We start from the raw sequence: 17,707 nt of genomic DNA, 5'->3' as shown, positions 1-17,707 counted from the left end.
TAGGTTAGGGTTAGGTTAGGGTTAGGTTAGGTTAGGGTTAGGGTTAGGGTTAGGGTTAGGTTAGGGTTTAGGGTTAGGGTTAGGGTTAGGATTTAGGGTTAGGATTAGGGTTTAGTGTTAGGGTTAGGGTTAGGGTTAGGGTTAGGTTAGGCTAGGGTTAGGGTTAGGTTAGGCTAGGGTTAGGGTTAGGTTAGGGTTAGGGTTAGGGTTAGGTTAGGGTTAGGGTTAGGGTTAGGGTTAGGTTAGGTTAGGCTAGGGTTAGGGTTAGGGTTAGGTTAGGCTAGGGTTAGGGTTAGGGTTAGGTTAGGGTTTAGGGTTAGGTTGGGCTAGGGTTAGGGTTAGGGTTAGGTTAGGGTTAGGGTTAGGGTTAGGGTTAGGGTTAGGTTAGGGTTAGGGTTAGGGTTTAGGGTTAGGGATTAAATCTTTGTATTAGGGATGCCCCTAATTTTTTGATCACAAGGTTGTGGGTTTGATACTCATGGCCACTAATCTGCTGTTTCCTGCTCCAGAGGTGTTGTGTAGCTTGGACGACCCTGTGCTTTAGTTTTTTTAGTTTTAGCATTAAATATCACTAAGTAACGACTTTTTCATGTATGGACATAAATATTAAGTACTAGTAAAACAAGGTCACCAAGATCACGAGGCAAAAGCAGGTCACCGGATATCTCTTTTCACCCTGAACGGGACTTTTTAATGCACATGGTCTGGAACCTCCTTTAAGGCGTCTGTACAAGCTGCATAGTACCATTTGCACTGAACTATCGAGGCGTCTGGCACGACACGTAATGAGAATGAATCTTTGAATCGGTTCCCTGAACAGCACACTTCGGTTCTGTGAACTGAATGGAGCTTCACCTCCGCTCCAGTCTGGCTCAGGCAGGAATGCGAGACTTCATGTTTCAGCAAAGCCACCGTGAGGTAGGTCCAACAGAGAGTTTCAGACAACTGAGAAAAACATTACTGCAGCGACAGCGTGTGGCCATGCGGTGTTACTGCAGTGCTCCTGAGGGCCAATTTTTCGACCTGTCGTTTTCATCGCCTGCTGTGTGAAGCTGAAGGAGATGCTCTCAACAGAGGAAAAGTTCAGCATCGAGGTCAATACAGTCTATCAGTCTATCAATCTATTCAGAGTCAGGTCAAATGGGATAACCTGAGACAGCATGCTTGGTATTATTATTAATTATTATTATTAAGGTTTGAGGACCCCTGGTCAAATGGTCTGAGGTTCAGATTCAATGGCATTATTGTTACCAAATACAACAAGATGCACTGTGACAAATATGAGAGGTTGAATGACGTGTGGTTGGTGTAGAAATATTGCACATAATCAGAGTTTTGGAATTATACCCCCATTCAGCCTCTAACTGTTTTTAGTTGACTATTATAATCTATTTTAATTGTTTAATCTGATTTATTTTTTAATTTATTTTTATTAATTATCTATAATTATATAATTAAATCTGTGGTCCTATTTGCACATTTTGTGCTATTATTTTACCTTTTCATCATAAATGTGTACTTATATTTTCAATCATTTCTGTATAATGCATTGTGTAATGTAAATGATAATCATCAGTTTATTCAGAGTTTAAATAAAGATTGATTGATTGATATGTGAGTAAACAGTGCAAATACTCCGATAATAGCAGCTCATCATTCTTGTTAGGATAAGGAGATCTCTGAGTTTAACAGTACCACAGTTTTGCAAAGATGTCTATTTAATGTTGTATGAATTGATCTGAAGCACCTGCCTGGTAGAAGGAGCTTAAACAGAGGAAGTTACAGGGTATCTAATGTACTTAATGATGTTTGTATCCCTCCTCACAGTGAGTAAAAAACTGATCAAAGTAAACAAATTACCCTGAGAACACTTCAATTACCTTCTGCACACTTCAATGGAAAAATACTGCTAATTTGCCTAATTGTATAAAAGGGGGGGAGATTAAGGTTATGTTCCAAGGTTATGTATCAAGGAATTCTTGGTACTTTTTACAGTATTTGTGTTTACCTGCATCTGTTCCAATGTGAAAGTCTCCAGATCATACAGCCTGCTCTGCTCCAGTATATCACTACCAGACACTAGCACAGTGAGACGCATTTAACCTAATCAGTGGACAGAGGGCAGACAAACCCCACAGCACAATTGGATAATGCTTTATCAACTCCCTACTGGACAAACAAAATATACCACATTTATCACTGTCATATTACCCTGGATATGCTGTCAAACAGCTCTAAATGCTCAAACTGAATAATTAGGGATCAATGTTTATACCCTGTGGCTGAACTTTAGAAGCAAATATAAATTGCACTGTGTCTGGAGGCTACTGGAAAATTTCCAGTCTGCCCAGACACAATGCAGGTCAGAGCTGTCTGACAAAGAAGGTCAGTTCAGAGCACTAAATTAGCATTGCAGTAGTAATGAACAACAATGCCCTCAGAAATGTCATCTGTTAATTTATGTTGACCTGAATGATATTTGATAGGCAATGATCATCTGAAGAGACAGTCTGAATGAGGAAATTGAGAACTGGGAAATGTCCCTTTCTGCTGTGGTTGGTGATTGTCCAGTGAACTGCATGAAAAGTGCTTTAGAGAAGCTCTTACCAAACTCAGCTGATGGGTATTTCCCTTGACATTTTTGTTTTATGGGCCATCCAGAAAATTCAGAGTATTTGAACTAGCTGGGGCAGTGGTGGCTCAGCGGTTAGAGCGCTATCGATAACAGGGTTGTGGGTTCGATTCCCGGGCTCGGCAAGCTGCCACTATTGGGCCCATGAGCAAGGCTCTTTGCCCTCTCTGCTCCCCGGGCGCTGAAGTTGGCTGCCCACCGCTCTGGGTGTGTGTACTCACTGCTCCTAGTGTGTGTACATTTAGCTGTACAGTGACAAATACGTGCACCTTTACCATTTTTTACCTTTTATCTGAGACTCAGACAATATAATACACATATGCTTGAGATGCTTGCTGTGGCAATTTTAACAAAGCTCTGTTTAGAGGAATTGCTCCAGTTATAAATAAGCACAGGGGTTAAAATGCAAATGACTTTTTGCATCACAGAGAAAAACCCACTGCACAGAAAAAAAAAATGTTTGTTAAACCAAACAAATCTGGCAACAAGCAATTGAACTATAAAGCCAGGCAAATGTTAACACTACTTTACATTCTGTACTTTCGACACTTTACTTAAATACCATTATATGCACATGTTTATTTAGTATTGTCATCTATCTACTAATAAAACTATTAATTAATTTCCTAGTTGTGTTGCTAGCACAGTTTTGTACCATAAAAATAAGATCATCGCTGAAGAGACAGTCCGAATGAGGAAATGTAACTAAAAGAAACTGAGAAATGTCTCTTTCTGTTGTGGTTGGTGATTTTCCAATGAACAACATGAAAAGTGCGTAAGAGAAGCTCTTCCCAAAAATTAGAAGAAGAAAATTAGAAATTAGTAGAAACAAGTAGAAATTGTGGTTAAAAACAACATTCATGGGTTCAGAAATGTTGGAAAAATATTGTACGTTAAACCGAACAAATGTGGCAACAAGCAACTGAACTGGGTTTATCCAACTCCAGTTAATATTCTGAGTTACATAGTAGTTTGTTCAACATTTTTTTATTTTAGCTGAATTAACCCAGTTCAATTACTTGCATTGTTGGCCAAAAGGAACTAAGAATTAGTTCTTTTGAGTGATGCAAAAGAAGATTTTGTTTTCTAAAGAACCTTCTAAAGGCCAAGTGCTTCAAAAACCTATGTTTAAAATTTGAAGAACCAAGGTCCTAAACTACACTAAGCCTCTTTCCCTAGAAAAACCCAGCCAGGCAATTGTTAAGGAAACTATTCAGGAAAAAAAATGTGGGACAAACACTAGGAGTATATTCCTAGTAGTATTTTCATAGTAGTGTTACTACTACAGTTTTGTACCATAAAAAGAATGAATGGTCTTGAGATTGCACTGCATTACATTGCAAGTAGATTGCATATCCAAATAAATAACGTATTATTACTTAGCAATTCATGAGAAGCTACATGACACTAAGTTTTTACCAGACATCATTATAATCATTGTCAACAACAACAACAACAATAATAATAAGTATACATTTCGTGACTGTTTATACAATCTACACAAACACATAAACTCAGTAAAGTAATTCAATATGCACTGTTATCACTCTACACACCAGCTTATGGATATAAAATGTAGCATTTTTAAACTTATGCATAAGTAGATATCTTATACATCAACTTTTACGTCTACTTACACAGACAGACTGAATTTCTCTGAAATTTCAGTGCTTCCTCTTTATTACACTTTTTCACTACCCATTCCAGTCATAAGAAAATGTCCAAACAACAACTTGACAGAAGGAAGAGAAATCTGTGTAGGCGTCCTGACACAGATCCTACAGATCTTACAGGAACTCTATCCTAACTCTCTCAAGTTTTTTTAAGGTTGCAAATTAAATGCATTTCTGCATATATATATATATATATATATATATATATATATATATATATATATATATATATATATATATATATATATATATATATTCATTTTTATAGACAGGTCCACTAGATGGCCAAAAGTATCTAGACACCCCATCTAATTACTGAATCTTTCTACATTATGGTGCACACACTACTTATACAGGTGCAGAGGTGCACACAGAAAAGTACTGTGAAGAATGGGATGTTCTGGAGCAGAGGAACCTAAGGTCACCAAGCATGGTTATATACCCCACCCCCCACCCCCCCAGCATTGGACTGTGGAGCAGTGAAACTACATTCTCTGGTGTGATGAAGCTCCATCCAATACTTTTGGGATTGCTGGAATTGAGTTTGTGATCAGAATCCTGCTGATCTCAATCAAATCCTTACTGCAAAGTTCTAACCTCTTATCAGACACACAGCTGGTTAGCCTGGCAGTCTGGAGTCTTGGTTTTCAGAAGGAATGGAGATGTACAGTTGAGGAGTTCTCACATATCTCATATTTCCTAATGAGAGTACCTACTGAGAGAAACAGAATGGCAAAGGCCATAAAATAAAACCTTATGGGACTCCACAAGCAATGTTACATTTCTAAAAAAATTATTTCCAAGTGATACAATCAAAATGCCACAGTGTAAATAAAACAACTTAAACATGTCAAATACAACATAACATAATTTGCTATTAAACAATAATATAACTAATAATGTTTTGTGACTGTTTTTAACCTTTGAGATAAATGACTTTACTTTTTAAAGTATTAAAAAAATTCAGGGACTCCTAAATAGAACAACTACGTAAGCATTAGTCCAATCATGACCTAATTTGTGAGACAGGGCTTTTGAGGGTAAACCATAAAACAGCTGAAATAGTCTAACCAAGACATAACTAAGCCATATACCAAGAAATGAACATATTTTCAGGTCAGTTTAGTCAATCAATTTTGTGAATATAAAAGTAAGCTGTTTTGGTCACTAATTTAACATGTGAATTAATGGTGAACAGGGGTCAAAAAGGACACTAAAGTCCTTTTTGTCTGAAAAACAATTATTTAAATAGAATGAGCAGAGATGACTGACTTGGTACAATCAAAAATTAATTTGTCTTAGCTTTTAGCTTAAAAAAGTTAGTAATCAACCGATACACGTACCTCTGAATACAATCAGACAATGTAATTGAATGACATAATTAAATTACGTAAGTTAAATGTGTGCTGTAAGCATAGCAATTAAAGTGAGAACTGTGGCAACATTGTGCTACTAATCAACAGGGTATAAATGATAAATAGCATGGGGTTAACAACAGAGACTTGGGGAACAGGAGCAGTATTTGATCAGGAGCAGTGTGCCTCTCCATAGATACATCTCTCCAACTGACATCTGTAAAACAGGATCTGAGCCAGGATAAGACAGTAAGACCCATAGTGGAAAGTTGTGTGCTAAAGTCATGCAGTAGTATAATGAACCAGAGTCAGAGAGAAGGAGATCATTAAGAACACAGGTTATCCAGAGAGGCTTGCAGATGAGACAACCCTCTCAAGAACCCTACTGTAGAGACATGGTAGACAGGGTAGAAATGGGTTTAAAGTTTTTTCCATAACTGAACTGTCAAAACCTGGTTTCTTAATAATGGGGGTGAGAGCATCCATTACCAGATCACAGGGAACATGACCAGATGTAGCCGAGACATTAATGAGATGGGAAATAGAAGTGGAAATGACAGACAGACATGACTGAGGTCTCAACAGGACAGGAGATGCTATTGCTACGGGGATGGAGAAAGAGACAGAATAATGAGAAGGAGGAATCGTGATAGAGCTAATTTTGTATTCAAAAACATGAGAAAGGCACTACATTTTAGGGAGGACTACAGACTGCTTGGTGGGAGGTTGAAGATGTTTGCTGACAGTGGAAAAAGTTACTTAGAGTTGTGAACCAAACCATAATATTTAAGCATCTGAGAAAGCAGGAGAATGAGTGCATGATCCTCATAATCCACATAAAAAATGCTTAAGATGTTTCTCAGTGGTGAACTAGAAGTGACTAGAAGATATAGTTCTGGTCTTCAGAGGACCTAGAGCCATCTTGTTGTAGAGGGACCTTAATTAGAAGAAGAAATAGGAAGAGAGATATAGGATGTAAGAAGGAAAGAAAGCACATCAATGCATATGTGGTATCAGCAGCAGGACATATAGAGAAGGATTTCTCAGAAGCTGAATGATTTCAAATTGAGGACTGTCCAGTAGAAATGTGCCTCAGCTAAGATTCTATTGGGCTGTGCTGCTTGTTCACTGAGAAATCTTGATATGTTAAATACTACCTAGACAAAAACATTAGCATAGACTGTCCAGACTAGGGTTAGGGTTAGGGTTAGGAATATAATATATGATAATATGAATAATAATAATATGAATATAAGTTAATGAAACCAACTGACCAATCAAAGCAAAGCACTCACGACGAGCCTTTAAATATATAATAAAGTTTACGATCGAGGTAAAGGCGGAAAAAAAGTTTTCGTTTTCTTGGAAGACTAGTTTAAAAAAAACAAATACGTCCATCTCAATTTGACAGAGTTTTTTTCATGAACAAGAACAAAATTGCAACGTCCGCCCTCTACTGCACATGCGGAGTGCCAGACTGATTGACAAACACGCAGCACCAACCAGTATTTACTGCATTTGAAAACACTGCTATACTGGAAACACAGCACCAGACACTTATTAATCCGCATATGCTGCGTTTTCCGAGTAAAATGGCCACCCAGCCTGACCTGCTGGAAGACTCTACCTGCGTCAGACCAGCTGCCACCTACCAATCCGACCATCAGACCCCCCACCCACCACCACCCATAACAGACCAGCGGCACACCGTCCTACCACTGCCACCTGTTTAATGACCATGTTAAAACCTAAATGGACTCCTAACTATCTGCCACTATTAATATCAGCACTATTAACTATCTGTTGAATCTGGTTTGGTCATTTTTATCAATAATCTTTAAATAGTTCTGACCAGAGGAGGACGGGTCGGGTCCCCCTTGTGAGTCTTGGTTCCTCCCAAGGTTTGTTCCTCCAGCTCTGAGGGAGTTTTTCCATGCCACTGTCGCCGTTGGCTTGTTCACTGGGGGTCTTTGATCCTTCATGTCTTATTGTGTTATTTCTTCTTTTTGTTTCTGTCTTTTATTAATTACTAATTATGTAAAGCTTTGTGACGACAACAGTTGTAAAAAGCGCTACACAAATAAATCTGACTTGACTAAAGACTGTTTTAACAAAACCCTGTTAGTTAAAAACTCTGAAATATTCAAAAAGGTTGCAGAAAATATTGGAATGGATCTGGGTAATGTCACGGAGCCACCATGGACATTGACCATTATAGACTGCAGCCAAAAATCTCGAGCAGCAGAGTTCTCCACAAACGATTAGCCAATTATAAAAAATCGTGGTCAACATTGAAAGAAGTGAGACTTCAATCTATGTTTAATTTCAGATTATTTGAGCAAAAAAGTAAAGAGCACATTTGCACCTTCTCTGAACGGCAGGTTTTAGGGAGGATGAGAAATAGACAGAGAGAATACAGAGTAGCGGGCGGTTGTGAGGGGTCAGAATCGTTACTTCCCCTTTACACTTGTCGGAGTGCTACAGCGTTGAGATTTACAGTTTTCAGAAGAACTGACCAATCACAGGCAATCAACCACAACGAGCCTTTAAATATGCTGAGTTATGATTGTTCTTCACGATTTTGGTGAATATGGAAAAAAAGCTTTGTCTTCTTCCCTGATACATAGATTACATTTATAAAACACATCCAAATACCTCAACCTGACAGATTTTCTTTTCCTGAACAAGAAAAAAAACTTTTACCAAACATAATGTCTTTCAATTTTGCGACTTCCGCCTTCTACTGTACATGCGGGATGCTAGGCTGATTCACAAACACACAGCATGCACAAACCAGTATATACTGCATTTCAAAAGTCAAGTCAAGTCAAGTCAAAACACTGCTATACTGGAAACACAGCACCAGACACTTATTAATCCGCATATGCTGTGTTTTAAACACTGATTTAACAAAACCTTGTTAGATAAAAACTCTGAACATATATATAAGGTTGCAGAAAATATTGGAATGGATCTTGGTAATGTCACAGAGCCACCAGGGACATTGACCATTATAGACTTTTAGGGCTGCAGCCAAAAATCTCGAGCAGCAGAGTTCTCCACAAAAGAAGTGAGGCTTCAAAATGAGTTTAATTTCAGAATTCTTGAGCAAAAAGTTAGAAGCACATCTGAACCTTTACACTTGAACTGACCAATCACATGCAAGCACTTACAACAAGCCTTTAAATATGCAGAGTTAAAATTGTTCTTCACAATTGTGGTGAAGATGAAAAACAAAAAGTTTGATCTTCCTCCCTGCTGCGTTATTAAATACACACAGCTACCTTAACCCGACAGATTTTCTTTTCATGAATGAGAACAACAAAAATATCTTCAAAACAAACATCCACCCACACTGCGCATGCGAGGAGTTAGGCTGATTTACAAACATACAGCATCAAACACGCACAAACCAGTATACACAGCCTCTCAGCCACTGCCACACTGGACAGCCAGCGCTGCTAAACACTGTTTTAATCAGAACACAAGTAGACCCCCTTCCACATATCTGACCTTTTATTAGAGGTCAATGAAAATAATTAATATCTGTGTAGAGACAGTGAGTTTACTCATTCTAGCTTTCAGTTTTCTGTGGTAATTTATGCTTCCTTGTTTTGGAAAATCCCCACTCGCTCTTCATGCTACAGAGAAGCTGTGGGTAAGGCATGCTGATATACTGTCAAATCAGTGAGGCGCTTAGGAGTGACTCAGATGTATCTTGGTAAGGTAGGCGTAGATGATAAAGCTCTCGGAAGTCAGTGGCATGCTTTTGAATGGTAAATACAGCTTCATAGAAGGGACAGTTTCAAAACTGGGAATATTTGTCGCTGTTGGTTTAATACCTTGTATCTCCAAAACTTCAACTAACACTTTATTGAATATGGAAAAACCCTTCTTCACTTTTAGTGAAAGTCTGTGTAAAAGGATGGCTCTCTTCTGGTTTAAAAAGAGCATTTCAATTGGTACAATCAGAATTCAATTTCCATGCAGTGTGAAGGTTAGTTTATAAATTTAAAGTATGTCCAAAAATTAGAATTTAAAAATTAAAATCTCCAATTAAAAAATCACACCACAATATCAGCACAGTTGTGTCTTTCAGTCTACTCACTTTTACCAACAACTGTGTAGGTGCCAGCAAGCCTATTTAACTCCTATAGAAATGGGACAGGCCCTTGAATCCAGTTCAGTCAATACATCACTTGTCCGGATTATCATAATATTAGGGTCTGCAGTTAATCAGCAGTGTTAATCTTGCCTGGCTTCTTTATTCAAACCTACTCTCTGCTGTTAACTGATGATGATACTCAGCTCAGCCAATCAGAACTCAGATGTGGAAAAGAAAAGGAAAAGGGGAACAGAATCTGAGTCTGGTCACCAAACCAAACCGGGACTTTCCACGCAGGGCTGTAAAGAAAGTTAAAGACGAGAGAAAAAAAAGACACGAGCCGTCCCACCGCGGTTAAAACGCCTGTGCAGTGCAGCATCTTAAAAAGCGAAGTGCGGAAGAACACGCTCTCACTGACACACAGACGCACCTGCACTGAAGAGAGGAGCATGGACGAGCAGCAGAACGCAGCGCTGCTGGAGCGAGCCCCCAGCGCAGACACCTTCACTGTGCCCAGGAGGTGAGACACTAGACCAGCTGCTTCAGACTGCGCACTTGGATGTATAACCCTGGCCTCTTCTGTGTGCAACCGAACAAAAGATGGGTTTAATTAACATGAGGGGAATGATATTTTTTCCCAACATTTTCTTTGGAATTCCAGCGATGTTTTCTGTGTCTTTGGGCCCTTAAATAGGGCTGTAAAATCACTTTAGTAGATGTGCGTCTGTAAACTATACTAATGCATGTCTGTTTCTAATCTGTGCTTAAACTTAAACTTCTACAGAAATATAAAGACTTTTTTAGTATTCTCTTATGCAGTGAAACGCGAGCTGTCTGATCGTCTATAAAGACCTATATGTCTGAATCTGCAAAAAAAAAAAAAAAAATATCGTGGCCAAAGGACAGTTTAATGGGCATGGCACCCAACCTAGGACGCCTGAAGTGCATAAGAGCAAAATAATATGAAGTATTAATCAATATCAAAGCAAAACTGAATGGACAAAACACTGTTTTTTAAACAATATTTGAATAGTTGTTATTTTTATTTTATTTATAGTTTCTCGCGGTGTTTGTTGTCTTTAGCCTCTTTTAGGAAGTAAGGGTGTTTAAACTTGTGTGTTTAATCGATATGCTGAGCCTGTAATAGCCTGCACTTCTCTCGCGAATAGGAATCCGGATCTGCCTAGCGACAGATGACGTCACAGACGCAAATATTACTGATTGACTGGCTGGAGAGGAAAACAGCTCTCGTCATTATGTTTTAGTTTAGTATATATTTGCATATAAATATGTATTTATATATTTAGTTAGTTGCTTAATTAGAGATTTGTGTAGGTTAACCCTCAAAGCTTTCTTTATTCTTTTATTTTACTATTATGATATGTATTAACATCACTACTGCTCATAACAACAACAACAACAACAACAACAACAATAATAATACTAAATAACAATATATTATAATAGGACAAATGCACATAATAACAACAACAATAAGAAGAAGAATGTACTTTGAGAAAAAAATGCTCAAATTGCATTGTACTTTTTTTGTGTACAAACACAGCCTTTTTTTGTTGCGTATGACAAAAACCTTGATCTCCAAAAGAAAGAAAAAAAAAAAAAGGTGACAGTGGTGGTATGAATATATCCTCTGGTTTAGTGAATGTAGTTAACTTTTAATTAATGCCAATTCCAATTAAGTCCAATTTAATGTCAATATAAAATATAATGTACACTGTTGAAGATTAAAGATCATTGTTGTATATCGGATGATGCATTTGCATGGGACAAAAATGGAGCTGTACTGTTTTTCTGACAGTGTAATGTAGTGTGTTGCAGTGTTGTCAAGGAATTTACATAGTTTTATTCATCTTTTATACTGTGTAAACTGTATAGTGTGACAGTGAATCAGTTCAGCTCAATCAACGCAACTCAAAGTGAATCACATCAATCTAATCTCCTTTTAAGACTATAAAGGCAGCAGTGAAACAAGAAGTAATACGTGATCTTTCTTATCCACAGCAACTCCAATGCCAAGGCCTTGAAGGTGGCGGGCCTGACTCTGCTGGCCTGTCTGCTGCTGGCTGGCCAGGCCCTCACTGCCTACTTTGTCCTGGGCCAGAAGGACCACATCAGCGCTCTGGAGCAGGGCCAGGAGAACCTGAAGAACCAACTGACCCGCCGGCCCTCAGGTAGGAGAGATGGTATGGGGGTGGGGGGAGGACTGAAAGAGGAAGCCAAGTTGGGGAGCACTCTAAGGGAGATAAAATGTAAACAGGAAACAAAACAGACAAAAGAATTCTTTTTTTTGCTCAACCTTGATTTGACGCTCTTTATTCTCGCTCCTCAGGTGCCCCTAAACAGATGCATGTGCCCATGAATCGCATGCCTCTGCTGACCGCCTTGAGTGACGATGAGCTCCCAAAGCAGAAAATGCCTCTCACTGTAAGGCCTGAGCTGCAGTACAGAAAACACACCACAAAGAATCTCTGATAATTATGAACTCAGATTGTATTGATTGACACTTGCCTTGCCTTGCTATTGATGAGTCGACCTGTTGTTCTTTGTTGTTCAGAAACTGCAGTCAACCAGCTTTCTGAGGGAGGGAAGCGGCCTTGTGGATGGTACAGTAAACCTGGCTAAACTATTACAACACCTACAGTACATTTCAAATTTGAAAGGCAACAGCTATAAATCTAAAATGACTTAATTTAGGTCAAATATATTTCATATATATTAGATTATATAATTAATATAATTTATATTTATTAGAATGATCTGTTTTATACATATTGGACAGACTTGATATTTCTGTCACCTACTTATTAGTTAAAACCTTTATCGATTAGTTAAACCTTGCTCAGTAACACTAGTGACTAGGGGTAGTGAGCACATACCCATCTGCGGTGTTTGGTCCACGGCCAACCTAGAACACAGGGAGCATATGAAGATTTGGACCCTTTCTCAAGAGCACCTCAGCCATGAATATTTAGAGCGGAGACGTCACTGTTGTTTGACTCCCCACCCTCCTGCCGGTCCAGGGGATCACACCAGTGACTGACCTTCTCTAACCTTCTAAGCCACAATCAAGTTTAAAAGCATAAGTGATCAGTCAATAAACTCTTGACTGATCACTTGACTGATCACTTATGACTGATCACTTATGACTGATCACTTAGCAAAAAGATTCTTTACTGAAACATACGCATTTGACTTATGAGTGTAGATAATTGTTTGAAGTGCTATATACAACCATTTGTTTTGAAGAACCAAAAATAAAAAAGTCTCTATAATAAAGAGAAGACAACAGGAAAAGAAGCATTTAGCTTTACTACAGAACTATTGAGGAACCATTTTTTGTAAAGCTGTAGGGAAAAGCACACAGTGTAATAGGGGGCATGAGAGGACGAGAAGTGGGCAGAGAAGAACAGAGTAGGGGAAATACAAGAGAGACATTAATAGTTTACTGTGCATGATGACATATCATCACTGTTGGGAAAAAAACCTTTACAAAGGAAAGAAAACATGTTCTTAACTTTCAATTTTCGAGTTTTAAGTTTGATGGAATAATGTAAAAATGTAAGACAGCTGTAAATTATGTACAAGAGTTAAGATTCAACATTTCGTACAGGCAAAAACATGAATATGTAATTATAGAGTAATTATACAGTAATCATTGTTTAACTCCAAAATGAAGAGTGTGGTTCTACCCTTCCATTCCTCACTCTTAAAACATAACATACAGTACAATGAGCTTTTAGTAATGTGAATAAAGAGGTAAGTGTAAAGTGTTAAGTGGGTATTAATGTATGTGTTTTGCTAGAAGGCGCCAGACTGTCTCCTAAGAAGTTGCTCCGACCGATGAACACCCTGCCCCTGCTGTCTACTTTTGATGAGGAGAAGGCTGAGGATTTCCAGGGCACTGAAGCTCCCTGTAAGAATTCTCACACACAGTAAATATAGAGGAGCTGCAAAGACATACGATATGCCTTATCTCACATCTGTCACTCACGCTTGCCTCCCTCTCTCTGCAGCCACCAAGGTGGAGACTAAGTGTGAGCTGGAGTCTGAGAAGCAGGTGAAGCCTGGCTTCTTCCGTCCTCAGTGCGATGAGGAAGGAAACTACCTGCCCATGCAGTGCTGGCACAGCACTGGCTACTGCTGGTGCGTGGATAAGAACGGCAAGGAGATCGAGGGCACTCTGATGCGTGGGCGCCCACACTGCGGAGACGGTGGGTTTTTTAAAATCTCAAGAGAATGCTAGTTTAACTAGAGAATGTTGAGGCCGGACCACTGCCATTATTCATTCATTTATTTATTTATTTAACTTTTAACCACAAATTTGGTATGTTTGGTTGGTTACTCATATGTTCTCTTCATGCCCTTTATTTATATGTGTGGCCTGTTGATGGAAACAATACAGTCAACGTCCGGCTTGGTAAGCACATGTAATATGTATTACCTTATAAAATACCCTAAGAATCATGATGTAGACTTTCATCAGTTCTGACACACACTGTTGTTTTTTATTCCAGACTAAAATCAGCACAGCGGAAGACAAGTGCTTTTCTTTACATGATGAATAAAAAAGAGACAAATCAGATAATTCAGTCCATCTTGTCCCCAGACAGCATTAGGGCTATCTGAGGTGATTAAAACTTGATTCTAACAAATAAATTCAGTCAGCATCTCATTTTGTTTGTTCTGCTTAGGTGAGACCTTTAAGACTGTTACATCATTTATATGTACACTTTTACTTTCAGACAAACAAACAAACAAACAAACACACACACACACACACACACACACTTTTACTCTCAGACAAACAAAAACACAAACAAACACACACATACACACACACATATACACACACACACACACACACACACACACACACATACACACACACAAGCTTCTATCATATTTTATATTCTGCTCTATGCATTTGCTATTATCTATTTTTAATTATATTAAATGTTATTCCTAAACATGAGGCAGGTTTAGAAAGCGCAGAAGTATAGAGGGGTGCATTTAAGGACTATGGATGAAAAGGAATGTACTGTAAATAAGAGGCCTTTCAATAAACTTTGCCTTCCTACTCTAAACATGTCTGATTACTCATGTATTAAAGGCCCATCACTACAATACTGGTACTCTTAAAATAGACATATTATAAAAGTTAACTTTTTCAGTGTTTATTTACATATATTTGAATTATTGGAGAGCCTACAGACCCACAAACTAAAATAAGCCAACCCTGTCACAAAACAGGGTATTAGTTCAAAACTACTACTGCTACTACTACTATGTAATGTAATGAAAAGTCTATATCACTCTGGATTTGAGTGACTGGACAACTAAGAATAGAAAGGGTGTGTTGGTAGATAGACAGACAGATAGGCAGATAGATTGATCGATAGACAGCTTTAGATAGATTTAGATAGACAGCTAAATAGATAGACAGACAGATTAGATAGATAGACTGCTCAGTACAAGTAATAGAGAGAGAGATAGATGTAGAGAGAGAGAGAGAGATGTGAACTCATCTGGGACTAAACGCTATGCCTTTTTGGAGAGGAATAAGGTAATAACTTAATAACTTACCTTTGTGTTTCCTAAAGACTAACTGATACATTCCAAAAACATAATAGGTTTAGCCATTAGAATAGAAAATTTTTTGTACAGGCCCATGTGTTCCTTCCTTAATTAAAAAAAACAAAAAACTTTCAAGTAGTGATTAAATAATCTACAGTAGCAGTTATAAAAAAGATGTTTTAAGACTAACCCCTTAATAAGTTTAAACATTACCCACAGTTCCCTAGCAGCTACTAAATTATTCATCAGAGTTGCTGGGTATTGACAAGACATTTACATTTACATTTATGGCATTTAGCAGACGCTCTTATCTAGAGTGACTTACAAAGTGCTTTGCTATTTACCCACGAAAACCTTAGCTAGTTAGAATAGACTAAATTCAAAAGATACCTCTAAGCTTAGACATTACTAAACACAAGACAATAAGGTGACCATAATACTCTATTCATCCAAGTATTCTCGGAAGAGGTGGGTCTTCAGTCTTCAGGTGTATTTCACCTTCAGCGAAATACACTTAGAAGACATACACTTAGAATGATGCAGTCATTCAAGTCACAAACAAAAGCATGATGTAATTGTATGTTTAATTCTCACTCATAGCTCATTGAAATAAGCAGAGAAAGTTTATTGAAGATTGGTCAATCACACTCAAACAGTAAAACTGTAATCCTTTACTGTCTTTTAAAGGTAATTACATAATCAGCCTAGAGTTGAATAACAATGCAGCAGGCTAAACCTTGCTGATCTGGTGGCCTCACAGCTAGTAAACCAAATTTGTGACTATTTTATTCAGTGCCACTCACTTGCAACATGCAATATTGGTGGTTTCACAGTTGTAAAGCTTACAAAGCTTTATAGTACCAGCATTAGTGTGTTCTTAGAGGCGTTTCTGTCCTGAAGTAATGAAACTGATGGATTTGACTGCATTTCTGCTTTTATTTTGCACTTGTTAATGAGCACATTCTCCTTTTTATTGAGCTGATCCTCTCATTATTTGCAATTACTCATAAAATTGCTTTACAGATTAAATATTTTATATTATAGATAAAATATCTTCAATTTCCCAGGTGAAATAAGATTTGCATAAGAGGATTTGAACCAAGATCAAAATCCAAAGGCAATACACAGCAAGTGTGAGTGTTTAAAGTTTAAAGTAGACAGTAACAGCAGTTGTGAGTGTTGTGTCGCATAGATTTGATGCTCCATATTAACAAACACTGCAGTTAAGACCCAGTGGACTTTCACCAAAACACAGTTAAATTAACCAAACATGGACGAACTGTGGTGTGTTCATAAAATTTGGTCCCTGATGTAGCAAGCAGTGTAGCATGTATTATATAAGTGATAAAGTTTCACCAAGAAAAAGTTCAAGTTCCCCTCATAGCTCCAGATACAAAACTAGCTTAAACTAGTGTTGACAGTGGACTGAGAATCAGCAGGTAAAACATACTTAAATTAACCACATTACTTCAGACAGAGGAAAGTGGACACTGGCTGATAAATATTTGATAGGAGTGTAATACAATCTTCAAGCACCTGCACACTGCAGAGCAGGACAGACTAGGCCACATTCTTCCACTCTACAGCATGGACACAGCTGTAAGTACCAGCACCTGTACAAAACTATTCATTAAACCTCTATACTTTCAGTCAGTTTGTACAAGTACTTCAGCAGTTTCTGTAATAGTGTGTAACTAAATGCATATGTCAAATTATTTCAGGATAATCCTGTTATAGGTTAAGAAATAAACAAACAAAGTCTAAACTGCTAAAACGTAACAGAAAAGAGGCTGCTTACACTGTCTGTGGTTGGCAACAGGAGGAAAGAACTAAAGAACCTATAATGGAGAAGAAAATGATACAAGACCTTCTTCGAGAGGAGATGGAAATACACATTAAAGGTGTGTATTTGTGTATGTGAATGTGTGCATGTTGAATGCTCTTTCTTTAGTATCCCTGATTTTGCAGTTTTCCCACAAAAGACATAATTATTGCAGTACTGATGGTGGCGATTGTGATGATGGTGCAGAGAGTACACTCAAAAAATAGGCTGGCATAAAAACAACCTAGTTTGGGCAATTTCCACAACCTTTTCCAGGGTCACAGAACATCATGGGTTATATCAATAACAAAAGCTACCCAAATACAGTATATGGCTAACGTGACCCAACATCGAGTTATTTGGAACTCCTTAAATTTTCCCCAACAAGACACAATCTTTGACAGTCTTTAAAATAGCTACTGCTCAATATTGTTTACTTAAAATCTTTATTAACATTTATGCATTTTCACAGCTAGCCACACAGTAATTTATAAATAGTTTTGACCAGAGGAGGATGGGTCCCCC

At 38.0% G+C, this 17,707-nt stretch overlaps 1 protein-coding gene across 2 annotated transcripts; it reads left to right on the top strand.

The window, feature by feature from the left end:
* The first annotated feature begins 10,075 nt into the window (after positions 1 to 10,075).
* cd74a (CD74 molecule, major histocompatibility complex, class II invariant chain a) lies at positions 10,076 to 14,870 on the top strand. Of its 2 annotated transcripts, none has more exons than XM_072668284.1 (8): positions 10,076 to 10,285; positions 11,788 to 11,957; positions 12,116 to 12,210; positions 12,341 to 12,389; positions 13,592 to 13,699; positions 13,800 to 13,997; positions 14,189 to 14,203; positions 14,301 to 14,870. In XM_072668284.1, exons 1-8 carry the CDS (start codon positions 10,215 to 10,217, stop codon positions 14,303 to 14,305), a joined length of 711 nt encoding a protein of 236 aa, XP_072524385.1. In that variant the 5' UTR covers positions 10,076 to 10,214; the 3' UTR covers positions 14,306 to 14,870. The 2 variants fall into 2 exon arrangements, with proteins under 2 accessions (XP_072524385.1, XP_072524383.1); XM_072668282.1 differs by having other exon boundaries at positions 13,589 to 13,699.
* Positions 14,871 to 17,707: the final 2,837 nt, after the last annotated feature.

Source organism: Salminus brasiliensis, chromosome 2 (assembly GCF_030463535.1).
Source record: "Salminus brasiliensis chromosome 2, fSalBra1.hap2, whole genome shotgun sequence".
Lineage (NCBI taxonomy): Eukaryota > Metazoa > Chordata > Actinopteri > Characiformes > Bryconidae > Salminus > Salminus brasiliensis.
Note: the sequence above shows the minus strand (reverse complement) of the source record. Positions and strands in the feature narration are given on the sequence as shown.

Bases quoted from the DNA above. Each gene is read 5' to 3' on its own strand.
- cd74a (XM_072668282.1), top strand. From the start codon at position 10,215: ATGGACGAGCAGCAGAACGCAGCGCTGCTGGAGCGAGCCCCCAGCGCA. The intron at 12,211-12,340 runs GTAAGGCCTGAG...TTTGTTGTTCAG, and splicing joins AGCAGAAAATGCCTCTCACT to AAACTGCAGTCAACCAGCTT. The intron at 13,700-13,799 runs GTAAGAATTCTC...CTCTCTCTGCAG, and splicing joins CCAGGGCACTGAAGCTCCCT to CCACCAAGGTGGAGACTAAG.